The sequence below is a fragment of the Rhinopithecus roxellana genome, chromosome 6 (assembly GCF_007565055.1).
Source record: "Rhinopithecus roxellana isolate Shanxi Qingling chromosome 6, ASM756505v1, whole genome shotgun sequence".
In the NCBI taxonomy this organism is placed as follows: domain Eukaryota; kingdom Metazoa; phylum Chordata; class Mammalia; order Primates; family Cercopithecidae; genus Rhinopithecus; species Rhinopithecus roxellana.
Genome location: NC_044554.1, coordinates 133,234,916 through 133,256,310, shown reverse-complemented (window position 1 = coordinate 133,256,310; position 21,395 = coordinate 133,234,916). Strand labels below are relative to the sequence as shown.

Below are 21,395 nucleotides of genomic sequence, written 5' to 3'. Positions count from 1 at the left end.
AAGAAAGATATGGTAACTGTGTGAGATGATGGATATGTTTAATAGCTTGATTGAAGTAATCATTCACAGTGTACACATTCATGAAAACATCAAGTTGTACACTTCATATACAATTCCTATTTGTCAGTTATACCTCAGTAAAGCTGAAAGGATTTTTAAAAACAATTTAGAATAAAACCCCAGACCTGTATTGGCTACTCATTTGATGTTAAAAATAAATAAATAAAAAGGAAGGAAGGGAAAGAATGGAAACTACTATATTTATTCTTCCCAGTTGCAGAGGATGACAGGAGTAAAAAGCAGCTCTATGAATCAGAAATTTCTGGAGGCTTAAAAGCAGTTGGCAATTTTAAAAGTACTTTCTTGAATTCAGAGCTACCTCTATACTGGTAATAAACTAAACAGCACACCCTAAAAGAAAATAATATAGAAGGCAGAAGTAGGCTTGTTTTCTCTTAATATTGGTTTAATCTACTGTGGAGAAATTGTGCAAAGAAAGAATTGCTATTAGCATAATAAGCTAAGGAAGGAGTGTTATTACTACAGATTGAGAGTTACAGTAACAACAGGTAATATAATATTTCAGATCATCACTTTGGCCCTATTATTCATAAAATATATGCCCATAAGGCTTTTTTGCAAAATAGAAAATTCATAATTTTCCCACTAAGATTATACTTTTGGATTATGTTTCTAGTGAAAACAGTGGATCTAAAATTTGTTTTATATGTAAATTTCAAAATCTTAATATTTAAATGTATGTTGTCAGTAAATGTCAGTATGTTGAATTTTCTAATCAAACTGATAATTGTAGATTTGCCATACAATATTCATTTATATAATTGGAAGGTCACTCGTTCCGTGGAACTTAAGCAACCACACTAGGTTTGCTCCTGTCCTCTGTATTTGATACATACTTTCTATATAAACTGGTCTGTAATTTGATTATTTATATTATGGGATTTCTACTGACAAATTGATAATAGATTTCAGTGGATAGAATCTCTGATAAATAAGGATAAAACATAGAATTTTTCTAGCTTGATTAATCAGACTAATTTTTTCTTTTTTTTTTTTTTTTTGAGACGGAGTCTCACTCTGTCACCAGGCTGGAGTGCACTGGCACAATCTCAGCTTACTGCAGTCTCCACTTCCTGGATTCAAGTGATTCTCCTACCTCAGCCTCCCGAGTAGCTGGGACTACAGGTGCGCACCACCATGCCCGGCTAATTTTTTGTATTTTTTTAGTAGAGACGGGGTTTCACCATGTTGGCCAGGATGGTCTCGATCTCTTGACTTCATGATCCCCCCACCTCGACCTCCAGAAGTGCTGGTATTACAGACATGAGCCACGATGCCCAGCCCGATTAGACAAATTTTTAAGGGCAAATGGATGGACCAGATGTTTAAAGCAAGATATAAAATAATTTACTGGGTGAGGCACAGTGGCTCATGCCTATAATCCCAGCACTTTGAGAGGCTGAGGCAGGAGGATCACTTGAGGCCAGTAGTTTGAGACTAGCCTGGGCAACATAGCAAGATCCCATCTCTACAAAAAAAAATTAAAAATTAGCTGGGTATGGTGGCCCATGCCTGTGGTTTCATCTACTTGGGAGACTTCCTTGAGCCCAGGAGTTCAAGGGTACGGTGAGCTAAGATTGCAACACTATACCCTGGGTGACAGTGAGCCCTGGTCTTAAAAACAATAATAAAATAATTATTGTTTATTATACTTTACCAAATTTGTAAAAACAAATCTATGCTAAGTGGGTACAAGTCAAGTGATATTTAACTATCAAGACAGCTAAGCCATTACTGGACAGAATTGCAGAGATTCCTTTCATGTATATAAAAGATGACTAAATATATATTCCTATTTCCTTTTTCATTTAGAATTTGATCGTCACGAAATCCAGATATATGAGGAGGTAGCCAAAATGCCTCCCTTCCAGAGAAAAACATTAGTATTGATAGGAGCTCAAGGTGTAGGCCGAAGAAGCTTGAAAAACAGGTTTATAGTATTGAATCCCACTAGATTTGGAACTACGGTGCCATGTAAGTTTTCTGTTTTCCTTGCTATGCATTTGGCAGGAAAGAGTATGGGCATATGGAGGAGAGGGGGATTATTATCATTAATTATTGCTATTCCCAAATAAGTTTTCTTTATTGCAGTGAAAATGAACAAGTAAAAGACATTGAAAAATTTAGTAATTCTATAGCTGTTATGAAATAGTGCTGCAGTGCTGTTGGCTTGCTGTCTGGTGGCAAGTGCTTCTCTAAACTATTCAGTTCAGAAATCTTAGAATTAAATGCCTGTATTTAAGAATTGTGGCAAGATAGGCATTTAGAATTTTCTTGTACTGATGTGTATCTAAAAAGTTGGATTTTTCAACCATTTTAGTGTAAAGAAAAGGAGAAAGTTTCTGACCCTCAGACATAGCCAATGTGGCAACAGCTGTATGAATTTACATGGCCTGGCTTGTAGCTCTCAGTCGTGCAAGATCGTAAACCTGATTTTTGATAGCACATCAAGAGTGATTTATCTTTTACTGCAGGCAGCATTAATTAAGGTTACAAAGTCTGATGTATAGAATAAAATAATATTGATGAGAAGTATAACCATTAATTAATGCAAAGACCACTCATTTTATGGTCTTTGCATTCATTTCTCTATTTGCATATTTACATAGAAAGTTTAATAATCATGTCAGAAGTATGCTTGATGAGAATGGAGTTAGGTCAAGGAATTGGATGATGTTAGTGACTTACTGTAGTGACTAATACACATTTGTCTATAACTGTGGGGACTATTATACATTTGTCTTTGTTTTTGAAATACATGAATCTTTACTTGTGAACTTAGATGTTCTGTCCCTTGAAGAAAGCAGGAGATACGCTAACGTTGCTTTCTTAATTTCCTTTGCTATGCTTCTATTTCTGACCAAGCCCCCTTTTAATACGGCATTCCTTTAGGTATATTAATGCCTTCAAGCTATTTTGAGTCAAATCCTAGCCTAACTTTAACCTCATCTCTTTTAATTGAATTTTAGAGTTTCTCTGGTTTTGTCCAGTATATTTTGGGTTTAATTCTCAGTGAGTACTCCTATTGCTAAAATTCTTAAAAGTTAGGGAAATAGCCTTGTCATTGCCCCCATGTGCTGCTTGTAATCCCTTCACAGTAAGTCTTCTGATTCTACTGTAGGCATTGTAAAACACTAAATTTAGACAAATCCTAGTAAAGTGATTAACAAAACAAAAACTTCACTGTAATCAAAGTATGTTAAAGCTGCAATTGTGAAATAAAGAAAAAGTTTTTCGCTTTTATCAAATGAATATGTGCCCAATATTTTTGGCAAGTAGTTCTTAAAGACATATAATGAGGGAAAAAATAACCCCTTCTCTTCCCCTGCCTCACCACTGGTTCACTTATGAAAAACAGTCACTTTTCATTGTTTTTGCTATTTCTTTTGGTAGTGTTCCATATTTCTTAATAATGTCTTTAGTCTGCTCTTTCCTGGTTTATCCAGTTTAGACTTTATCTGTTCACTTCCTGACTGTCTTTCCAATATAAAGATAGCTGTATTTTCAGTTAGTTCAATTTTACTTTCTTGAATAAGCCTTTCCCCTTCTGTGACCCAGGAATCTCTGGAGTTCTGTTTTTCCTTATACTATCTGATTTTATGTGTATATGTATACAATTTTTTGTTTTTTAAACTAAAGACTTGTTTATCCAGTAAGTTGTATTTGTTTTTTTTTCCTGGAGACCTCTGTCTCAGAACCCTCTGTCTTTCTGCTTCAATGAAGACTACATGCTGTCTCTCTGGCTGCCCACCTGTTAACACTGGAGTAGTTCCCTTTGTTGTTATCCTGGATTGAAGCTGTTGTTCCTCCATCCCATTCTTTCTCTTTCTTGGTTTATCACCTTGTTTTTGCTGGAGTACATCCTCTTGTATGTGGAATGTAATGTCTGCATCTTTGTGTTGTAAAATATGTATTTTCTGCCCTTTATTTGACTATTTAGCTGAGAATAGAATTCTGGATTGTAAAATTCAAAAGCTATTACAATGTCTTCATCATCGCCAAAAGAATCTCTGTACCCATTTCCCACCAACCTCCTCACCCCCTGCTGCCATGAACAATCATGAATCTTTCTGTAAAAATAGATTTGCTTATTTTGGACATTTTATATACTGGAGTTATACAATATGTGGTATTTTGTGACTGGCTTCTTAACATGTCAGATCTCATATGTGTTGTAGCATGTATCAGTACTTATTTTCTTTCCCTTGCTAAGTGATTGTTACATGGCTGTACCACATTTTATTGATATATTCATTAGTTGATGGACATTTGGATTATTTTATTTTTAGCTATTGTGAATAATGCCACAGTCAGCATTTGTATACAGGTATTTTTGTGGACATATGCCTATTTCTCTTGGGTATATACCTAGGAATGGAATTTGTAGGTTATATGGTGACTATATGTTGAGCCTTTAGAAGAACTTCCACACTGTCTTCCACAGCAGCTGTATATGTACCCTTTCACAATCCCAGCAGCGTATGAAGTTTCCAGTTTCTCTACATCCTCACCAACATTTGTCATCTGACTTTTTGATTATAGTCATCCTAGTGGGTGTGAAGTTGTATCTTATTTTGGTTCTCATTTGCATTTCCCTAATGGCTGATAATGTCAAACAACTTTTCATGTACATATTTGCCATTTATGCATTTTCTTTGGAGGAATGTCTGTTTAAACTGGTTGCCCATTTTTCAGTTAGGTTATTTGTCTTTTTCTTAAGCTGTAAGAGAAGGTCATATTATATTCTGGATACAAGTTCCTTATTAGATATATGATTTGCACATATTAATATTTTCTCTCATTCTTTGGTGACTTCTTATGTTTTTGATGGTGTCCTTTGATATACAAAAGTTTTTCATTTTGATGAAATCCAATTTTGTATATCTTTTGTTGCCCATCATGCTTTTCATATCTTACCAAATATGATACCATATCAAGGCTTTCCCTAACCTGAGGCCACAAAATTTTACCCTCCTGTATTTTATTTTAAGAGTTTATACTACTAACTCTTATATGCAGATTATATGATCCATTTTGTGTTCATTTTTGTGTTGAGTGTGAGGAGGAGATTTCAACTTTATTCTTCTGCTTGCACTTTTCCAGTTGTCACAACACAATTTGTCAAAAAGAATAGTTCTTTCCTCCAGTGAATTGTCTTGCCACCCTTTTTGAAAATTGATTGTAAATGTGAAGATGGATTTATAAACCCTCAATTCTATTCCATTAATCTAGATGTCTGTCCTTATGCCAGTCCCACATTGTCTCGATTACTGTATATTTGTATTAAATTTCAAAACCAGGAATTGTGAACCTTCCCAACTTGTTCTTTCTTTTGAAGTTTGTTTTGGCTCTTCTGGGTTCCTGACATTTCTATATAAATTATAAGATAAGCTTCCAGTTTCTGCAGAAAAGGTAGCTAGAATTTTAAGAGGGATTATATTGAATTCTAGCTACCTTTTCTGCAGCAACTGGAAGTTTATCTTATAATTTGTATAGAAATGCCAGTAAGTTGACTTGAGGACTACTGCCATCTGTTTTGTTTTGTTTTGTTTTGTTTTGTTTTGTTTTGTTTTGTTTTGTTTTGTTTGAGATAGAGTCTTGCTCTGTCGCCCAGGCTGGAGTGCAGTGGTGTGGTCTTGGCTCACTGCAGCCTCCGCCTCCTGGATTCAAGCCATTCTCCTGCCTCAGCCTCCTGAGTATCTGGGATTACAGGCACCCACCATCCTGCCTGGCTAATTTTTTTTGTATATTTAGTAGAGACTTACTTTCACCATGCTGGCCAGGCTGGTTTCGAACTCCTGACCTCAGGTGATCTACCCGCCTCAGACTCCCAAAGTGCTGGGATTACAGGTGCTATCTTAACAGTATTAATTCTTCCAGTCTGTGAGCATAGATGTCTTTCCATTTGTTTAGGTCTTCATTTTAATGCTGTTTATGGTTTTCATTGTACAAATGTTATGCTTCTTTTGTCACATTTATTCCTGAGTATTTTGTTCTTTTTTATTCTATAGCAAAAAGTATTTTCTTAATTTCCTTTTTGGATTGTTCCTTGCTAGTGTATAGAAATAAACTGATTTTTGTGTGTTGGCTTTGTCTTTTAGCCTTACTGACCTCATTGATTCTAATGATGATTTTTTTGTGTGGGTTCCTCAGGGTTTTCTATATACAAAATCATGTCATTTGCAAATAGAGATCGTTTTACTTGTTTCTTTCTAGTCTGGGTGCTGTTTATGTCTTTGTCTTATCTAATTGCCTCAACTAGAACCTGCAGTGTAATGTGTAATAGTGTAATAGAAGTGGCAAAAGTGAACATCCTTGTCTTGTTCATGATCTTAAGGAGAAAGGAGAAAGCATTCCATCTTTCCATTTTAGCTGTGGGGGGTTTTTCACAGATGCCTTTCATCAGATTGGAGAAGTTCCCTTGTGTTCCTACTTTGTTGGCTTTTTACCGAGAAAGGGTACTGGATCTTGCCAAATACTTTTTCTTTGTTGATAGTTCATATGATTTTTGTTTTTTATTGTCTTCTATTGATATGATGTATTACATTCCTTGATTTTTATATATTGAACCAACCTTGTCTTTTTATGGTAAATTCCATTTGGTTATGATGTGCCGTCTTTTTTATATACTTCTAGATTCAGTTGTTTGTAATTTGTAAGGATTTTTGTATCTATATTTATAAGGGATATTGGTGTATAGTTTTCATTGTTATGATGTCATTATCTAGCTTTGATATGGTAATACAGGACTCATAGAATGAGTTGTGAAGTATTCTTTCCTCTTTCATTGTTTGGGAAGAGTGTGTAAAGAATTAATTATAATTCGTTCAATGTTTGATGAAATTCACCCATGAAGCCATTTGACCCTGGGCTTTACTTTGTGGGAAGTTTTGATTATTAATTCAGTCTCTTTACTTGTTATAGGTCAGCTTGGATTTTTTTTTTTAATCAGTTTCAGGATTTCTGCAGTGTTCATAGTAATATTTTTTCTTTCATTTCTGATTTTAGATATTTGAGTCTTTCCTCTTTTATTCTTAGTCTATGTAAAGATTTGTCAATTTTGTTGATCTTTTCAGACAATCAAATTTTGCCTTTGCTGATTTTCTGTATTTTTTCTACTTTCTAATTTTTGCTATAATCTTTATTATTTTCTTTCTACTTGTACTTTGGGTTTATTTTACTCTCTTTCTGTTTTTTTAGATAGAAAATTAGATTATTGATTTGAGATCTTTTTTAACATAGGCTTTCACAGCTATAGATTTCCCTCTAAGCACTTAGTTGCATCTTAAAGTTTTTGATATGCTGCGTTTTTGTTTACATTCATCTCAAAATACTTTTGTTTTGAGTGGGCGATATATATGTGTGTGTGTGTATATATATATATATGTTCAATGATACTTGTCTCTGTAGATGGCTACAGAGACTTTAAAACCATAATCCTGAATATACAACTATGCAACACAGACCAGTTAGCCAGATCTAAAATAATAAGCTGGCTTCTTATGACAACTATTCTGTTCCAACCCTTCTTTCCTCCACAATGACCCTAAATCTTACATGAATACAGTTACTCTGGCAGAACGGAAACCCATCTTTGTGACCAAAAGTAAAAACCAAAGAAGAAATAGCAATTCATCCGTTAGTTGGTGAAAGCAAGAAACGTAGTGCCCTTCACTGTGCTGCTTAGTCTTAACTCATTTTGTCCCTGTTATTCAGCCCATCCGTTTAGCTCTTAATATGTTTGAATTAGCCATATGATTCAGCTCTTTAGTGCTCATCACAGTGCTGATCTTTTTCCCATCAGTAGCTTTTAAGACAGTTATCAAGGGCTTAAAGCCCTCCACAGAACCTTTTCTTAGCATGAATGGGTTTCGTTCAACCATCATATATCTTCAAGGTAATGAACATGCTGCTGGACAACTGGCACTCTGGAAGCGCCTGGTCAGCTCTATCTGTAACTGTGCTCTTCAACAGCACCATCTCCTCTCAGAGTATTTTCTTTCACTTGTGATTGCTTATTTGATCCATTGGTTATTTGGGAGTATATTGCTTATTTTCCATATATTTTTGAATTTCTAAAATTTTCTCTGTTATAAAATTAAGGTGATTTAACTTTCTTTATATATTACAAAATTATCCTAAAATAAAATAGAAAAACATTGTTATTTTAGGGAGATAGGCTATGTTATGAATCCTGTTTTCTCTTTAACACTGACATCCTGAGCTTAGTTAACAAATTAAGTATTACTTTGTTGATTGTTTCTTCATTATTTGAATAGCAGCTAAAATTAATAGTTTTGCCTGTCATAAAAAATTACTTCTAAAAAATCACGTTATGTAGTTGCTCAGTATAGAAGTCTAAGGAATCAGTTGTAGTCAAACCATGTTCTAATTTCTCTGTTCTAGACATGGAAAGCAGTTTAAATATGTGACAACGTGGATTGTTTTTTGGAGTGTTAGTAGAGAATAGGATTGTAGTTAAAGTTCACTTGTAAACTGAAGAACATTTCTCTAAGAATTAAGATTCCCTCAGCATGGGGTGGGGGTAGTACATGTACATATACGTATTTATTTCAAGCAATGCATTCCCTTGTATGGTTTCACTGTAGTACTTCACAAAAAAAACAAAACAAAACTATTTTTTAAAATTAATGTTCACAATGTTGAAGCAAGTCCTATTATGCATTTATTTGGAGCATTAAAAGTTGCCTTTGAAGTTTTATTATACACCTTTGGTGACTAATTCCAGAAACCTTAAAGATCACACAATTTTATATATGAGAAGCCATCATAGCGTCTTGAAGATTCTTGAAGATACTTTATAAACACTCTTTACAGTAGTCTAAGATGACCACTCCCAAGGTTGAGCCAGAAAACAAGGGAAAAGTGGGAGTCCTATTATACATAATGATCTCATTTGACCCTTATGTTTGAGCATGAGTTTGAAGTTAATTTTGTTCTTATAAAAGTTTTCTATGTCTTATGCCTACTAGAATTAGTCAAAACACTGTCATCTTTTTATTTGGATTACTTTCTTAGTTTAGTTTGGTGTACTTAATAATTCCATCAGTTATTCTGCAACTACTTAGCTAATAGAAACAATACTTCTTGTCTCTGATCCAGCAAAGCCCAGGGTAAGGCTAAGCTTGAAATAACACACTCAAAAATTACTTTTCTTCTTCAAAGTTATTGTTAACAAAGTTGTCAGAGAGTACACATTTGCAACAGTTTAGAAAGTGGTAATAACCGTTCCTAGCACAGACCAACTTGCAGAGGATTGTATGTCTCTGAAAGTATTCAAAGCTATAAAATATCAGACAAAAGGATCTCCTACTTCTAAATTTTGACTTGAGCTATTCAATCTCATTTTCCCAGAAATAATATGTCGGGTCAGAGGAGAGGAGTTTAATAGACCATAATAATAATGAGGTGGCTAGCTCTACCACTGAAGTGTAAAATAGAACAATTAACATTTGGGAGTATCAATAAACAGGAAGCTAAAAGAAAGGGTTGGTTTTGAGGTAAGATAAAGGATAGATAATTTGTGGGTAAACTGCACTTTACAAAATTGGTATTACAACTAAGAATAGGTGAACTTTGCTTACTCACCTTTTGGGACACTTAGGAAGTGTTAATGTGGAAAGAAAGGATGTGATGGATTCCTGAGGAGAAGGAGAGTGCTCGTCAGTTGAAAAGACTCACTCACAACATGCCTCACACTTATTAACACTTACCATAATTAAGAATGTCATTGAAGGCTCTGCTGCTAGGTAAAATTTTGAGTTTCAAAGTGATTTTAAGAAGCCTGTTTTTGGATGCGAATTTTGTTTAGGGGACTACCTCTTAAAATATTCCTCTAAGGTATCAAGAAACTTTTTCTATTAAAGGGCCACATGGTAAAGTTTTAGGCTTTGCAGTCCACACAGTCTGTCACAACTACTACCACCGTTTTAATGGGAAAGAAACCATGTATGATACATAAACAAATGAGTATGGCTGTAGTCCAATAAAACTTAAAGAAGCAGATCAGATTTGGTCATAGGCTGTAGTTTGCTGCACCAAGTGGAAAAATGTTAAGCCACCCTATGTATTTTAGTCTATTTTTTATGCGCTACAATTTCTTTGTACAAAAACCTCAACACTATTTTATTTAGTTACTTCACGGAAACCAAGGGAAGATGAAAAAGATGGCCAGGCATATAAGTTTGTGTCACGATCTGAGATGGAAGCAGATATTAAAGCTGGAAAGTATTTGGAACATGGGGAATATGAAGGAAATCTCTATGGAACCAAAATTGATTCTATTCTTGAGGTTGTCCAGACTGGACGGACTTGCATTCTGGATGTCAACCCACAAGTAAGCTGCTTGGATTCCAAAGCTGTTTTTCATATTTTATTTTCTGTGGAGTTTTTTTCATGTATGTCGGGGATGCTGGGTTGGGGTTTGTTTTGTCAGGGTAGAAAGGTGACTCTTTCCCTCCATTACCTTTAGGTGATAGAGAATGTTATTATGTATACATAGCTAGTTAAATAAATCTCTGAACAATTAGCCAACAGCGGCTTGGGTGGCAATAGAAACTGTGATTAGATCTACGGTAGAAGTTTAGGATATATTTTACCTGTTCAAGTAATGCATAAATGCATATGTTAAGAAATGTTAATTTTAAAACTCAAGTCTGCAATATAAAGAATAAAAAGTTAAAGTCACTCCCCCTCGTACCTGACACACATGCACACCTCTTATTCTCACTCTGTGTTTCTCTCTCACCTACCTCTTCCCACTCCACTACACTCAGCCCAACCTCACCTCCCTACTCAGAGATAAGAGTTGTTAATAGTTTCTTATGTCTCTTCTAGTCATTTCACTATGCCTTAAATACAAATATATATAAGGTAATGGGTTTTCTGTTTTTGTTGTCTCTTTTTGCAAAAATGGAAAAATTCTACATAGAATTTTCAGGGGTTTTATGAAATAGTACTGTTTCTTGAAGATCTTTTTATGGTTACTGTAGAGCTTTTTTTTCTTTGTAATTGCTATATAGTACTTTATAGTATGAATATATATTCATTTAACCACTCTCCAATAAATCAACATTGAGGTTATTTCTACTTTTTCGGTATTAACAGAATTCTACAATTAACATAAAAAGAGTTTACATCACTCTTGATGATTTTTTGATCATTGTTTTATACTTTCGTTTCTTCAAGAGGAACAGACTGAATTTAGAACAAAATAAATGGATCAATATTTTAAGAAAGTACTATGTGGAATGAGAATGACAAAACGGAGATAGGTATTAAATTATGTCCTTTACTCCATAGAACAAGTGCAAACAGCCTTTGATTTATACTAAAGGGTAGCAGAATTCTAGTTCTAATATTGTATAAATTGGCTTATAATTATTCTTTTACACAGGCACTGAAAATATTGAGGACGTCAGAGTTTATGCCCTATGTGGTATTTATTGCGGCTCCAGAGCTAGAGACGTTGCGTGCCATGCACAAGGCTGTGGTGGATGCAGGAATCACTACCAAGCTTCTGACCGTGAGCTAACCATATGATTTTCCTTCTAAAATCTTTCCTTTTCTTTTGAGCATGTTTAACTCTTATCTAACTTATTTTTATTTATTTATTTTTGAGTCAGAGTCTTGCCTTCTTGTCCAGGCTGGAATGCGTTGACACGATCTAAGCTCACTGCAACCTCACCCTCCCAGGTTCAAGCGATTCTCCTGCCTCAGCCTCCCAAGTAGCTGGGATTACAGGCGTGCGCCACCAGGCCCAGCTAATTTTTGTATTTTTAGTAGAGACAGGGTTTCCCCATGTTGGCCAGACTGGTCTTGAACTCCTGACTTCGAACTCCTGATCTGCCCACCTTGGCCTCCCAAAGTGCTGGGATTACAGGCGGGAGCCACCATGCCTGGCCAACTCTTAGCTAATTATGCTATGAAACAAACTTGCTATATAAGGTGACACAGAATAAAAATTAATTTGATGTAGTTAGGATCTGGAACAGTGTTCTTTTACTTGAAAATCATTGTACACTTTATTTTAAATCAAAAGTTTAGTTCCCCTTTGTAAAATGAAATGGACCAATATTAAAATATGCATATTAATTGAATACCTTCATTTTACTAGTGGGGTGACTGGGCTCCAAGATCATTAACAGACATGTTTATTATATGGTTTATCATTGGTAAAGTTAGGTGTTCTGATGTTTAGTTTCTATTACATGTTTTTTCCTTTTTTTCCTCTCTCCTTTTTCACTTATGGAAATTCAAAAATATATGCAAAAGAGGGGAAAAATGAGCCCTTATGCCCATCGCCTAGCTTCAATAACCATGGCAATTTCTTGTTTTAATTAGACTCCTCCCCACTTCCTCCTCTCCTTGAATTATTTTGAAGCAAATCTTTGATATCATGTCATCCATAAATATCTCAATATTTATATCTAAAAGATAAAGACATTTAAAACATACCATTAGTACAACAAAAAATAATAAGCAGTATCTTACTGTCATCTACATGCAGTCTATATTTGAGTTTCTCCAAGGTTTTTGTTGTTGTTGTTGTTGTTGTTGTTCAAATCAGTATTTGAACAAGATCAACACATTGAATTTACTTGTTGTCACCTAAATCTTTTTCCCAGCTTAAAATTGATACACAGTAAGCTGTGCGTACCTAACGTGTCCCACTTGATCAATTTGGCCATATATTTGTACTCGTGAAAGCCATTACAACCAAAATAATGAACGTGTCCATCATCTCCACACATTTCCCTGTGCTCCTTTGTAACCTGCTCCCTGCACCCTTCCTCCCACCACTCTCACCGTTTCCCCCCACTGTACTTGGTTATATGCCATGAAATCAGGTAGTAGTAGTTTTCTTTGTTCTTTTTCAAGTTGATCCATGTCTCTGCTTTCTGAATGTATGAAACATAGTAAGTGTTTAATGTCTTTGCAGATTCTAACATGTGAGTCAGTTCTGGATTGGTTTTGATTGAATGATTTTTCTCTTTATTATGGGTATATCTTCCTGCTTCTTTGCAATCCTGGTAACTTTTTTGGATGCCAGACATTGTGAGCTTTGTTCTAGGATGCAGTTATTTGGAAATAGTTTGGGTTTTTCAGGTCTCACTTTTTAAATTTGTTAGGTAAGACCCAAGCATTTCTTATTTTAGGGCCAGTTATTCCCCCACAAATAAGGCAAGACCTATTTGGTACTCCTACCACAGGGCCTGTGAGTCATGAGGTTTTCTATTCTGGCTAAGGGGGAATAGGTGCCATCCTTGGGTACCTCTAATCCTATCTGGTGGTTCTTTCTCAGCTTCAGGTCATACTTGTGTGTGGGTTGGTACTCAGCTGAATGCTGGACAAGGACCTTCTACAAATCAAAGTCTGTCTCTGCTGCTCTTCCCCTCCGGTGTTCCGTTCTGCAAACTCTTGCCACCTGGGTCTCCCTGGGCTCAGCTCTGTCTTCAACTCAGAGTCCTGTAGGCTCCTCTGGGCTCACTCTCTCTATCCTACTAACCATAAATTCTTTCAAGCCAGTAAACTGGAGTAATCGTAGGACTCACTTCATTTGTTTTCTATCTTTCTGTGATCTGTTTTTAATATCTTGATGTATAGTATCTTAAAAACTATTTCATACATTTTGTCCATAAATTAATTGTTAGGTGGGAGAGGTAGTCTGGTGCCTGTTATTCCACCTTGGCTAGAAGCAGATGTCCCTTTAGCACCTTTTAATCTGTAAATTCTCACTGCCACCCTCCCTCCCCTCTCTTTTCACATTGTTTTAGTTGTTTAAAAAAAAAAAAAAAAAGTAGATCATTTATCCTATAGCATGTTCCATAATCTGGATTTTACCCATTCTGCCCCCATTGTATCATATTCCTGTATCCCTTCTATTTCCTGTAAACTGATAGGTCGATCTAGAGGGTTGGTCAGACACAGATTCAGGTTATTCACGGTTTTGGTTGGTGGTTGGTTGGTTTTTGCAAGAATAATTCACAGGTGGTACTTGTTTTATTACATCATGAGGCATACGTCAGACTTTTTGTCATAAGATTAATCAGTGGGGTCAGAAGTTGTTAGTCTGATCTATAAAGTTTCTCAGTAACTCTTTACCTAATGGTTTTAGCAAACTTTATTAATCTTTGCCTTGGATAAGTTTTTTTTTTAGGGATGGCAAAGTGGTAGTATTCTAAGTTTGTCATTCCTTCTACGTTTATAAAATAGAATTCTTAAAAAGAACTTTTCCTCATCAAGTAGTTGATTATTCTGAGGTACAGTTGATACAGGAAAGGCAGGATACATCTTTGATACTGTCCTTTGTAGGTCAGCTTTCAGAATAATGAGTTTATTCCCCAGGAGCCTCTAGAGGTTACAGGTGACCAGCTGAGATTGGCTTTGTTTTTTCAATTTCTTGAGCACATGTGTTCAAACTTATTTGATGTGCTTTATTCTGTTGCAGTGATTATTCTTGTTGGTGCTAAGATTGTCCCATCATTGACCAATAGGAGCTTTTTCTAGTTGGCCCTTGAGACCTTTTTTTTTTCATGACCCTGATAGTCTTGGATAGCTTCCTTGCTACAAATGTTCCAGGCTCATCTTGTACATTTTCTGTTCTAGGCCAGGAACCAGCCATTTTTCCAAGATACTCTGATTTCTTTTAGAGTAAATGGTGTTTTAAGACCATAATATTAACAGTGCCCATTGTCACAGAGTTGATCACTGCTTCTTGCTGACCTTTTTATGTGGACAGTGCTAGCATATATGCTTTTCTGTTTGTATGTTTGAAGGAAAATATATCATGAATTTATTCTGATATTTTCCAATCAAATTCAAGATCATAGGATTTTTATTTAACTTATTTTATCTTATATGCCTAATTCCTTTCTCTTATGCTGAACATCCCAGTTCTCATAAACACTGGAAATGTTAGAATTAGAATATCATATAATTCATACCGTCGTTCTCATCGGAACTGAGGTCCAGCACATTTGTCTAAAAAAAAAAAAAAAGAATATCATATAATTGCTCATTTGCTTTATTCCACAGTACAAATACAACATTCTGGGAATAAGTATATCAACACAACCACCACTAGTATCATTACTGTGAACAGTCCCCCCAGCTCCCCACCAAGTATATACAGTCAGATCAGTATGGGTTTTGTTTTTTTGTTTTTTTCTGTCACCAGGCTGGAGTGCAGTGGTGCAATCTCGGCTCATTGCAACCTCTGCCTCCCGAGTTCAAGCGATTCTCCTGCCTCAGCCTCCCGGGTAGCTGGGACTACAGGCACGTGCTACCACACCCAGCTAACTTTTGTATTTTTAGTAGAAATGGGGTTTCACCCTGTTGGCCAGGAAGATCACTATGTTTTAAAGTCACTTGAAGTACCTTCTCTCTGTGTATTTAGGTCGGTTGTTCTTTTTAATGTTTAAATTATTGTGTCTTCAGCTAGTAGGAGCCTATTCAACTTGGCTTCTGAGTCTTTTTAACACGATTCTAGTAGTGTTTGATAATTTCTTGCTTTCTGATATGACAAGATGCTCCAGATTATTCTACATTTCCTGGCCCAGACCTGGAACCAGCCATCCAGAAGCCCTTGTTTCTTTTAGTGGGAGATAGCATTTAAAGATAATTCAGACAGTAAGAGTCTACATTAAACTCAGTTGGGCATTGTTTTTAGACCTTTTCAGTAACCAGAGGTAGGAAATAAGTTTTTTGTTTTTAGAAAACATACATCGTTCGTTCAATTTGAAAGCTTCAAATGAAATTTTACATTACTCTTCTTCAGCTTTATATTTGCCTGTTTTTCCTCTTATCCTGAAAACCTTGGTTTGTGATTATATTAACATCATTTCTTTTCTTACATGTATATAAATATAATTTAAGTACATGCACATATGTAATTTCTGAGTAATATCTGTATTAACAATATGATTAGTGAAAAGATTTAAGTTTCAGTCTTTTATTAATTGTTCTTAAGATATATCCCACTAGATTTTTTTTTTTCCTTCAACTTTTGTTTTGAGTTCCAGGGTACATGTACAGGATGTGCAGGTTTGTTACATAGGTGAACGTGTGCCATGGTGGTTGGCTGCACAGATCAACCCATCACCTACGTATTAAGCCCAGCATCCATTGGCTGTTCTTCCTGATGCTGTCTCTCCCCTGTGCTCCTACCCTGACAGGCCCCGGTGTGTGTTATTCTCACCATGTGTCCATGTGTTCTCATTGTACACCTCCCACTTATAACCCACTAGATACTATCTTCTTTTAAAGCCACTGAAATAATTCCTTGTGGCGTGGTTAAACCACCAACTTGGAACACAGGTTTATTTGTTTTATTTTGCTTCTGATTTTTAAGAATGGCTTTTATTTGAATTTAAATTTTGTTGTATAATTCTGTACAGCATTTTCATTGCTCCAACATAAATCTTAAAACAAATCTAGCTTTTCTGTGCCCTCTCCCTTTGTTTCCTCCCACCCTCATTGGCTACCATTATTGCTAGCCATTTTACCATATTAGTTTCCAATATAAGCAAGTGTGCCTGTGTATCCCCCCCATTTTATACATAAATCGTACTTTATGTACAAAATGTACCTGCATTTTTCCCTTATCATTATATCCTGGAGACCACTCTATAGCCAGAGAGAGAATCTTTATTTCCTGTTCCATCTGTATGGCATACTCCATTATTGTTAACAGGTTGTTTTTTTTTTTTTAAACAAATCAAATTGCTAATGGCTGTAATAGGCAAGAATTGCTTTCAAGTTGAATTGTGGCATGTTTACATATCTATGATCAGAGGTATTTTAGTTGTTTCAAACTCATTTAGAAATCTCAGTATTAGCTGAAATGTAAGTATTAGGGTCCTTCAGGCCTGGCAGTGAATCCACTTCTCTCTCTACACTTTCTACACAAATGACATTGTTGGGTGCTTCCATCAACATCATTTATATTCGTGCCATTGTTATGCTAATGATTTATATACAGCTAGCTCAGACCTCAGAGCTCTGATTTGCATAACCAGTAGCCTGCTGTACATCTCCACTTGGATGTCTCACAAACATCTTAAGCTTACCATATTACAAAGTAGCACACTTCGTTTCCCCCAGAAATTGTACTCTCCCCACCCCTCCACTCTGTATCTCCCACAGCTACCCATTTACCTTAGTTAGAAACCTAAGAGCAATTCATGACTCATTCATTTTCCTCCCTTTTCAAATCCTAGATGATGTAAAAAACTAATCCTGATTATTTTATCACCAAAATAAATTTCCAGTCTCGTGTCATTTTCATCTCCTCTGTCACCATCATAATCTAGGCAACCCTTTTCTCTGACCTGGATTCCTGCCATCAGTCTCCCTGCTTCTACTCGTGTCATACCACATTTTCATTTGAGGCCCACAGAGGTCTTTCGATCACATAGGGGTCCTCCATGACCTACCTGGTTCCCCAGCCCTTCACCCATTCCGGTCTTCTTTCAGTATCTTGAACGTGCCAGGATCGTTTCCTTCCTCTGGGTTTTGCCCTGCTGTTTCCTCTGCCTGGATGCTGACCTCCTTATTTTCATTTAGTTCTCAGCTTAACTGTCATTTACTACTCAGTCTCTTTCTAATCACTTTATCTAAAGTAGATCTCTTAAAATTCTTTGTGCCTGTTTTGTTTCTTTCATGATAGTTATCACAACTTGGAATTTTTTATATTTATTTCTTCTTTATCTCCTCCACTAAAGGATAGGAACCCTCTCTGTTATTCATTGTTATACCCACTGATTCTGAAATGTAGTAGACACCTTAATAGGAACTCAATAAATATTTGTAGAATATATAGAAGTATAGTGAAATTCAAAACACCATCTTACAAAAAGCTTTACTTACGTAGAACCCGTTGCTTATGTACTCCCCACATCATTCCACAATGACTAAAACTACTTTATGAAATATGAACAGTGCCTGGACAAAAACATAAATAAACGTATGTGAGTATGTGTTTTGGTGGAGGATGGGCAGCATGTAAGGTTAATCTTCAAAAAACACTTCTAAGATTCTCTGATCTTATCTTAGAGAAAGGTAGCAAATCTGGCTTTGAGCTTAACAGCCACTACAAATTGGGTTCCATGATGTACATAGGCCATAAGATAAAAATCTTTTGAAAAGGATGATATAGTGGAGCTAGAAACCAGTCATCTACAGTAATTCTTTTGTTACTGTAGATTCACTGCAGTATTATTCACTCCAAGATTATTGTCAGCAGTCTTTTAATTAGGAATTTTATCTTAATATCAGTCAAACAGAAGATGCAGAATACTCATAAATGTAAACATGAGTATTGTTGGAAAGAATAAGACATGAACAGATGGCAGCATTGTCTTTAACACTATATGGATTGGATTTTGAGGATTAATACCAGAATTACCAGAAATAGATCTAACCTATTTATTATATTCACTTCTAGTTGGAGTTTGAGCAAGTAAATATGCATTGTAATACAAACATTTCCTTTTAAAACTCTTCAACAGGATTCTGACTTGAAGAAAACAGTGGATGAAAGTGCACGGATTCAGAGAGCATACAACCACTATTTTGATTTGATCATCGTAAATGACAATCTAGACAAAGCCTTTGAAAAACTACAAACTGCCATAGAGAAACTGAGAATGGAACCGCAGTGGGTCCCAATCAGCTGGGTTTACTGATGATTCAGTAAGGTTAACAATGAAAATTAAACTTTTAAAAAGTGACTGCAACAATTAAACCTTCTACTGAGAAAATACATCACAGTTAGAAGATCATCTGCCAAGTCCGGGCGTTTTTATGGTGTAGATTGAAATAACAGTACACTGTTCTGAATTTTTATATAAATTGTGGTTGGGAAGGTGTACTAATATATAATTTATCTTAATTTTTCTAACTTTGTATGGATAATCTTTCTATTCATATCACATAAAGAAATGCGTTGAAGCATTTTGTATATGTTTTGATTTAGTACCCTTGCCTTTTTCATCAAAGGAGTTTTCAAATCATTCACTCTTAAGATTGGTCTCATATTTTCACTGTGATAATGAATATTACTTGAAATAGTTTTGTAAAGCTGTCATTTAGTTCAGTATTGAAATAGTGAAAGGTTAGTCTTAATAGAAGAAAATACAGTTATTGACCTTCCTTCTTATAAATTTCTTACAAAAGCAGAATTTTAATGTCAGTGTTACAGCTAGTCTACTACCATCTAAATCTGACATCAAAAGTCTGATCAGTTTACGTATTTTCATTATTTCAGAGATGTATGGCTATCCATTCTAATTTATGCAGTTGTTTTAGTTTTGTCTCTTCATTTCTATCTTTACTGAAAAATTGAAGAGCAATACCTTGCACTCTCTTATGAGGTTATTCTTTTTATTTGTTGCAATGTTATGATACTAATTTAATGTGTACACGGTAAGCTCTGAGGCTGGAAGCAAGGTCATGCAGACTGAGAGAGTGCCTTATCCTGTAAAACCTTACAGCAAAATGACACTTGAAGAAAGCTTATTTTCACATGTAAAATTTTAACTAACAAAAGGAACCTACTACTTTAAACAATGTTTTTATTAGAACATGGTCAGCAAATGTATCATGCCTCTGCAAATTTTAGTGATGTTTAAAGATGCCTCTAAGTTTGCAGTTGTAGGTTTTTGTGAATAATCAATGTGCTTTTGGAAATGTGATGTGATCCTTAGGGTGCCTGTTCTGTCTGTTGTGTTGAGAACCAAATCCATTGAACAACTTAAAAAATTGGGAAATAATTGTCAGCTGTTTTGTATACATACACACAAAATATATACATTATATAATATGTATATTATGTATTATATAATATATATTAAATAATGTTTTGTATATTTTTTACATATCTGTTAAGAAATGTACTTTGTTTTTTGTTTGTTTGTTTGTTTGTTTTGAGATGGAGTCTGTCTCTGTCACCCATGCTGGAGTACAGTGGCACGATCTCAGCTCGCTGCAACCTCTGCCTCCTGGGTTCATGTGATTCTTGTGCCTCAGCCTCCCAAGTAGCTGGGATTACAGGTGCATGCCACCATGCCCGGCTGATTTTTGTATTTTTAGTAGAGACGAGGTTTCACCATGTTGGCCAGGCTGGTCTCGAACTCCTGACCTCAAGTGATCTGCCCACCTTGGCCCCCCAAAATGCTGGGATTACAGGCATGAGCCACCGCACCTAACCAAGAAATGTACTTTTTGTTTAATGATTACCAAAAGAAGTTGTCCTTTAGATGCATTGACGTATACAAATTCCCACATTCACCTCAGTTAATATCTTCGTTTAGGATTCTTGGATAATAGAAATTCTTCCTAAAACATATTCAGAGATGCAACTCATTATTAAATTAAGGTAACCACATTCTGTATTGTTGCCAGCTTTTCATATAAACATTATTCACACTTTAAAGGATTAGGTGCTTAAATATTGATGGTCATCTTTGTCTAGTGTTAGGTGCCAGACACCTGGCTGCTGAATTTGTTTTTTCCCTCACCAAGGTTGTCATATGGAATGCCAGCTGGGAGAACTTGGAGGGATCTTTTTCACAATAAAACAAAACACCCAAGTTGTCATATTGCTAAAGCTGGAAATCTATAGGTTTCTCTTTTTTTCTTTTTTTTTGATTCTAGCTTTCATTGCCAGAACACAAATTCACGTTTCTTGTCCCAGGACAGGGAATTGGTGACAAAATGGATTATACTATTTTAATAACTGTGGAAACTTTCAAACTACATGTATTTACACCAAATTCTTGGCTTCTCAAAGCAACATGAATTAAAGCACAGTATCAGGGTGATGCCCTATGACTTAATGTTTTAACACACACTTGAAATTTTAAGAGAAATTTCAGTTCTGCACTCAGGAAATGTGCTGTATTCTCTAATGTACTTTCATGCTGCAGCATGGAGCCTCTTTAAACAGCTTTGGGATAATCATAGCAGCACAAGAAGTTTATCTGCCAAATATTTCAATCATCTTGGTACAATAGATGACTTTTACATCATGTATATTGTTAGCCTTATGTGATATAAAATGTATTACTTAGAAAATATACTTAAAGGAATTATTTCTTATAAATGGTATTCATGATTGACTATCTAATTAATGCATATTAGATTTCTCCTAATATGAAATGATGCAGTTTAGTTCATTTCAGTCTAGATGCCAGTGCTAACAAGAATACATTTAGATAAGTTCATTGTATCTCAATGAAGAATCATTGAACTTGAAACCCAAGTCCCATATGAATCTGCAGGAATGAGCAGTG

The 21,395-nt window shown here is 35.4% G+C and overlaps 1 protein-coding gene across 12 annotated transcripts in view; it reads left to right on the top strand.

Moving 5' to 3' along the window:
* Positions 1-19,056, top strand: part of MPP6 (membrane palmitoylated protein 6) — a 104,155-nt gene extending 85,099 nt beyond the window's left edge. For all 12 annotated transcript variants that reach the window (XM_030933114.1, XM_030933113.1, XM_030933112.1 and 9 more), the window contains 4 exons: positions 1,894-2,055; positions 10,236-10,438; positions 11,498-11,626; positions 18,612-19,056. In XM_030933114.1, the coding sequence (XP_030788974.1) occupies positions 1,894-2,055; positions 10,236-10,438; positions 11,498-11,626; positions 18,612-18,788 (671 nt within the window). In that variant the 3' untranslated portion in view covers positions 18,789-19,056. The remainder of the gene's footprint in view (positions 1-1,893; positions 2,056-10,235; positions 10,439-11,497; positions 11,627-18,611) is intronic.
* The last annotated feature ends 2,339 nt before the right edge of the window (positions 19,057-21,395 follow it).